Source organism: Thunnus maccoyii, chromosome 14, assembly GCF_910596095.1.
Source record: "Thunnus maccoyii chromosome 14, fThuMac1.1, whole genome shotgun sequence".
NCBI classification, from domain to species: domain Eukaryota; kingdom Metazoa; phylum Chordata; class Actinopteri; order Scombriformes; family Scombridae; genus Thunnus; species Thunnus maccoyii.
This window is the reverse complement of record NC_056546.1, coordinates 388605-396104: the sequence shown is the minus strand read 5'-3', so window position 1 is coordinate 396104 and position 7500 is coordinate 388605. Positions and strand designations below refer to the sequence as shown.

The 7500-nt window shown below is 42.6% G+C and overlaps 1 protein-coding gene across 3 annotated transcripts in view; it reads right to left on the bottom strand.

Moving 5' to 3' along the window:
- The window catches only part of ninl (ninein-like), a 55990-nt gene that overhangs the window by 29012 nt on the left and 19478 nt on the right, over positions 1 to 7500 (bottom strand). The window contains exons 6-8 of one of the 3 annotated variants that reach the window (XM_042432667.1): positions 5466 to 5569; positions 5142 to 5360; positions 1235 to 1411 (exon numbers count right to left, since the gene is read on the bottom strand). In XM_042432667.1, coding sequence (XP_042288601.1) covers positions 1235 to 1411; positions 5142 to 5360; positions 5466 to 5569 — 500 coding nt within the window. Of the gene's footprint in view, positions 1 to 1234; positions 1413 to 5141; positions 5361 to 5465; positions 5570 to 7500 lie in introns of all 3 variants that reach the window. The other 2 variants (XM_042432668.1, XM_042432670.1) reach the window with 2 other exon arrangements.

The window sequence follows — 7500 nt, the reverse complement described above, 5'->3', positions numbered from 1 at the left end:
AGAGACAGACAGGTGAGAGGTAGACAGGTGAGAGGCAGACAGGTGAGAGGTAGACAGTTTCACAATCTGTGCTGCAGATCTTAATTCTTCTAGATCTCAGTGCAGCTTTTCACACGTCGACCACACGGTTCTCCGCTGGGTCGGCATCTCTGGATCCGCCCTTGATTGTTTGAAATGTAAGCGTGGAACCAGACGATTCACCGCAGCTCATCCTCCACACCTGCAAATGTTTAATATGGGGTTCCACAGGGTTCAGTTTTAGGTCCTCTTCTCTTCTGTCTTTACATGCTCCCGTTAGGAAGAATCATAACATCTCTGTTCACGGTTTACACAGATGATTCTCTAATCTACCTCCCCCTCAATGCCCAAAACCAGGCTCATTAAAGACTCATAACTTCCTTCAGTTAAATGGAGGACGAGACAGAGATCTTCCTCTTTGGCCCCTCACATCATCCCACTGTTAGGACCTCAGTCACCTCTCTGCTTACATCAGACCACATCAGACCACATGCTGAGAACCTCGGTGTTACACTCGATAGACACAAGCAGGTAAATTCTGTTGTCAGATTCATCTTCTTCCAACTCAGACCCATTTCCAAAATGAGGCATTTCCTGTCACCCTCTGACCTAGAAAGAGTCATTTATGCACTAATATCATCCAGGCTGGACTGCTGTAACTCTCTCAGGCAACATTTCCTGTTTACAACTTATCCAAAACGCTGCTGCCTGATTATTAACAAGGCCCAAGAAACGAGACCACATCACGCCTATCCTGGCTCCCTGTTCATTACAGGATAACTGTCTACAGATCTCTCCATGGTCTCGCCCCCACTTATATCTCAGAACTTCTCACCCCTCACAGCACCGCCAGACCCCTCAGATCCTCCCAGCGTGGCATGTTGGCCGGGGACGGGACTGGGAATAGCCTGCTGGAGGCCATTAGACCGGCTGAGTCTGTTGAAGAAGACTCCTGAAGACTCATTTATTCTCTGACTTTTAACTGTGTTTAATCTCTATTTAGCTCTATTTTCACAACCATCTGTTATGCATCATATGTCCTGATGCTTGTATGTGTGTACATGTGTCTGTCTTTGTGAAATACTTTGGTGCAAAACCTGTTCTATCTGAACAAATCATTTTAAAAACATTTTTTACCAAACTGTTTTGAATTTCTAGAACAAGGAAATCCGGAGAACTAGTAAAGCGCTAACACCTGGTCCTGGTCCATACTGACCTGCAGGATGTCCCGGCTGTTGCGGATGCCCTCCTCGGTCCAGAGGGCGATGACCCTCTCTGGGCTGGTGCATCCTGATCCGTCGTCCAGCTGGCTGAGGACTCTCTGCCCCACGGTGGCCGTCAGCAGGGAGGGCGAGGTGGAGCGCACCGAGCGCTCCTCTAAAACCGTCTGGGACTGCATGGAGGATCAGAGACCAGAGTTAGTCCACATTCAGAAGCGACCGGTGAAGGTGTGTAAAGTCTGGATGTCAAAGTAAAACTGCAGCAGCAGAACGAACTGTTTCACACTCTGCAGACAGAGGAGCTTAAAACAGCAGCAACCAGCAGGTTTCACAGGGTCTAATAAACGCCTGTTGTTGGAACATTTAATCTGGATTAGCCACTTTCACTCAGAGCTGGCCTGCACACAAACATCCCACAGAGCCACCAGGTCACAGAATGGAGAGCAGAGCTGAGGACTGATGAACAAACAAATCCCACATGTATCGCAGCACTTTATGAACGTTATGAACATACAGAGGAGAGAAAAGAAGAGAGACTGGAGGGAAATAACAGAAGGAACCAGAGTTCCTGCTGAGTCACTGCGTCTGCTGTTAGCTAGCTTACAGCTAATGTACAGTAATGTATTTTGGCTGTTTGGGGCGAACAAACAAACAATCCAGCGGTCAAACTGGTGCAAGTAACTGTTCTGTCTGAAGCTTAACATGTCCATGAAGAAGCAGTGAAGCTTCACGGCTGCAGTGATACTGTTAGACACTGTTAGTGTGTTTGTTCAAGTCTGAATCAGTGGATGAGTGGCTACACTTAGTGCAGTTTCATTCACACAGAGAAAAATCCAAGTGAACCAAAACGTATCACAAACAGCCTGGTGAGAACACGCTCTCCTCTCATTGGTCAGATGTGTCTGGGGGGAGGGAGTAAGAACGTAAACACAGGAAGAAGCTCCTGTGTTCTGGATCACTGCATATTTCTCTGCTCTGCAACAACAACTAGCATCTGTTAACCATGTTAATCATCTGGGCAACAAACCAAAATACACCCGTGACAGCAGGAAGCTGAATGTGAAGCACTTCAAAGGAAACGTCGTGAGTCCTACTAAAGGAGAGGGACTACTTTGTGTCTGTGGGTAATTACACACCTGAGCAGACAGAAATGACATGTGGAGTTCCCCAAGGCTCCAATCTGGGGCCGCTTCTGTTCAACATCTACATGCTCCCATTGGCTCAGATTATGGAAAATAGCTAAATATCTCAATATGCAGACGACACACAGATTTACATAACGATATCGCTAGGGCACTCTGGTCCCATACAAGCACTGAGTAAGTGCATCGTCAATGATCATCATCAAGCAAAGATAAAACTGAGATAATCGTGCTGGAGGAGGTGAGGAGTGATGGGGGATCATTCTCATATCTTCTGGCATTGTCCAGTACAGTCAAATAAATCATTGACATGTATATCCCACTAGATCCAGAGTATTTATACTCAGCAGAGTTCCTAAAAAGACATATCTTCAGTATTCTCTTAATAGTTGCCAGGAATGATAATGAACTGGATGAGTATTGTGATGAAGAGGGACACTGTTCTACAAAGATGGACTCCTGCGAGGATATACTCTCTCCTCAATGTCATCAATTGTTGGAAAAATAAAAGTTACAAAAATAATGAACAAAGATAAAACAGAGATAATTGTTTTTGGAGCCAAAGTCAGCGCTCAGCTTCAGTTGCTAACATTTAAAACCACAAACCAAGACAGAAATCTTGATGTCGTCATGGACTCAGACCTGAAATTCATTAACCACTTTAAAAGGACGGGTTCAGCAGTCAGGAGCCCAAATTAATATTAAAGCTGTGTTTCTGTCTGTAATCATTCCTCCTGTTCATACTGACCATTAGAAGATCCCTTCATAATGACCTTACAATGGAAGTGATGGAGGACAAAACCCACAGTCCTCCTTCTGTGCAAAAATGTATTTAAAAGTTTATCTGACGCTAGCAGTAGGTCACCTGTGTGTAGGTCACCTGTGTGTAGCAGTAGGTCACCTGTGTGTAGCAGTAGGTCACCTGTGTGTAGGTCACCTGTGTGTAGCAGTAGGTCACCTGTGTGTAGGTCACCTGTGTGTAGCAGTAGGTCACCTGTGTGTAGCAGTAGGTCACCTGTGTGTAGGTCACCTGTGTGTAGCAGTAGGTCACCTGTGTGTAGGTCACCTGTGTGTAGGTCACCTGTGTGTAGGTCACCTGTGTGTAGCAGTAGGCTCCGGCCTCAGCGCTTGTCCTGTCTGTCCTCACCCACGTTAACAAACCACAGCCTGAGATCAGACCTGACGTGCAGTACATGATGACTTCTACCTGTCTGTCTGTCTGTGTGTCAGCAGCCACCTGTTCACCTGCAGCATCTGGCCAAGCCCCGCCCACCTGATTGGACAGATGACTGTCAGCTGCTGCAGAAGCTCCTGATGCGTTCAGGAGCTTCTTCGTAAACTCAGACTGATTAGATTCATTCACAGATTCAGTTTGACTAAGTTAGGTCATGACGGTGAACTCCAGATGTTTATGAGGCTTCACGTCTCCTCTGCCAGATGTTCCTCACAAACACACATCCGTACTAACAGAGTTTTTGTCTAAAATGACTCCTACAAGAACATATATAAATATATATAAGTTGTGTCACTGTGAGACTACAAACAAACTTTATTGGTTCTCCACACGATGAACAGCAGCAGCTTCATTTATGGTGGATTGAAAGAATTAAATGTCATCGATACATCATTTGTGTTTGTGTTTTTGAAGAACTGATGACTTCTACTTCACTCACCTCCTGCACCATGCAGGCCGCCACTATAAAGGCCCCCTAACCCACAAAAACCACTTACTGGAACTCCTTCATTCCCACTGCCATAAGCATTTCAAACTAACTAGGAAATGCATGCACTGTGCCACTTTGCACACACTAGATGTATTTTATTCTAAGTTATTTGTGCTGTATATTTTATTTAGTTTCTGTATATTTTAGTCTGAGTTTTGTACAGTACGCTGTCTGCTGAGCCACGTCTACGACGATTATCTGTCACGACAGACAATAAAGTTTTCTGAATCTGAATCTGAACCTGAATCTAATCAATCAACTTATTCCTGCAGCCAACGAGTTGAATGTCGAGTGTTTGAATGTGAACACTGTTTATACCTGGTATTAACACGCGTCTCAGGTGATCCGATCACAAGTGGACAACTGTAAGTACAGGTGTGACCGCACCCAAGACGCATTGAGATCCGATCACTCAGACCACATTCAGAGGTGGTCTGGGCCGCATGTGGCCACATTCATTTAGCAATGTAAACGCAATGTGACCTGGGCCACGTCTGGCAACATGCGTCTCAGGTGATCCGATCACAAGTGGACGGCTCTAAGTACATCTGTTTACACCTGGTATTAACATGCGTCTCCACATGCATATTCACTTCTCCGCTCTTCATGCAAATAAACACGTACATCATTTCCGTTTGCAAAGACCAAATTCGTTGTTGTTTTTAACTGGTGGGAGGACCGAGGGTCTGTGTTCCCTCCGTCCAAAGCCGTGTTCAACTGGTGTCATAACAAGACAAACAAATATACAAATATACAAATATATAATGCATCGTATCTCCTCATGAGCATCAAGTGCCGACCTATTGATTTGCTCTAGTGCCACATCTGAATATGTATAAAAAATATAGTTATACCACAGCTCAAAGCCCCTCCCACTGGTGAGGATGCCCCTCCCACAACAGCTCAAGGCCCCTCCCACTGCAGAGGACGTCATTAACCTCAAACTACGAGTGAACATGTCTGTAGTATAAAAAGTGTTACAGCACGTGAGCATGTCAGACCATGTGCTGCGCCCTCTGTAGGTCGGCGTGTCTGAGCATGTGCGGCGCCCTCTGCAGGTCGGCGTGTCTGAGCATGTGCGGCGCCCTCTGCAGGTCGGCGTGTCTGAGCATGTGCGGCGCCCTCTGCAGGTCGGCGCCTCGTACGGGGGTGGAGCAGGAGACGGGGGCGGAGCCACACAGAACCTTCTGGAACTCCCTGAGGCTGACTCTGCCGTCCAGGTCGGCGTCCAACTTCCTGAGCAGCACATCCAGCTCCTGCAGGCCGGGGTCAAAGGTCAGAGGTCAACACAATGAATTGATGCATGTGGAGGTCTGGTTGTTCTATGTTAACATTTCTAATAAAGTTGTTTCTGTGTTTACCTGTGTGTTGAGCTGCTGCAGGCTCAGGTGATCACACACCGCCATCAGGACGTGACCTCCTCCTCCAACAACACCCAGCTCCTCCTCGTCCTCCTGCTGACCTCCTGCAACACGAGTTTACAGCTCACAGTTTAACCACATTTAAATGTTTGTTTCCATCCTCTGCTGCTGTGTAAACATACTACCATACTACCATATTAACATATTACCATACTACCATACTACCATATTACCATATTACCATACTACCATATTACCATATTACCATACTACCATACTACCATATTACCATACTACCATATTACCATATTACCATACTACCATATTACCATATTACCATACTACCATATTACCATATTACCATATTACCATATTACCATATTACCATACTACCATACTACCATATTACCATACTACCATATTACCATACTACCATATTACCATATTACCATACTACCATACTACCATATTACCATACTACCATATTACCATATTACCATATTACCATACTACCATACTACCATATTACCATACTACCATATTACCATACTACCATATTACCATATTACCATATTACCATACTACCATATTACCATACTACCATACTACCATATTACCATACTACCATATTACCATACTACCATATTACCATATTACCATACTACCATACTACCATATTACCATATTACCATTCTGCCATATTACCATATTACCATACTACCATACTACCATATTACCATACTACCATATTACCATATTACCATACTACCATACTACCATATTACCATACTACCATACTACCATATTACCATACTACCATATTACCATACTACCATATTACCATATTACCATTCTGCCATATTACCATATTACCATATTACCATTCTGCCATATTACCATACTACCATATTACCATATTACCATACTACCATATTACCATATTACCATACTACCATACTACCATATTACCATACTACCATACTACCATATTACCATACTACCATATTACCATACTACCATATTACCATATTACCATTCTGCCATATTACCATACTACCATATTACCATATTACCATACTACCATACTACCATATTACCATACTACCATACTACCATATTACCATATTACCATATTACCATACTACCATATTACCATACTACCATATTACCATATTACCATATTACCATATTACCATATTACCATACTACCATATTACCATACTACCATACTACCATACTACCATACTACCATATTACCATACTACCATATTACCATACTACCATATTACCATACTACCATACTACCATATTACCATATTACCATACTACCATATTACCATACTACCATATTACCATATTACCATATTACCATACTACCATACTACCATACTACCATACTACCATATTACCATACTACCATACTACCATATTACCATACTACCATATTACCATACTACCATACTACCATATTACCATATTACCATACTACCATATTACCATACTACCATATTACCATACTACCATATTACCATATTACCATATTACCATACTACCATACTACCATATTACCATATTACCATACTACCATATTACCATACTACCATATTACCATACTACCATATTACCATATTACCATACTACCATATTACCATACTACCATATTACCATATTACCATACTACCATATTACCATACTACCATACTACCATATTACCATACTACCATATTACCATATTACCATATTACCATATTACCATACTACCATATTACCATATTACCATATTACCATATTACCATACTACCATATTACCATACTACCATATTACCATATTACCATACTACCATATTACCATACTACCATATTACCATACTACCATATTACCATATTACCATACTACCATACTACCATATTACCATATTACCATACTACCATATTACCATACTACCATATTACCATACTACCATATTACCATATTACCATACTACCATATTACCATACTACCATATTACCATATTACCATACTACCATATTACCA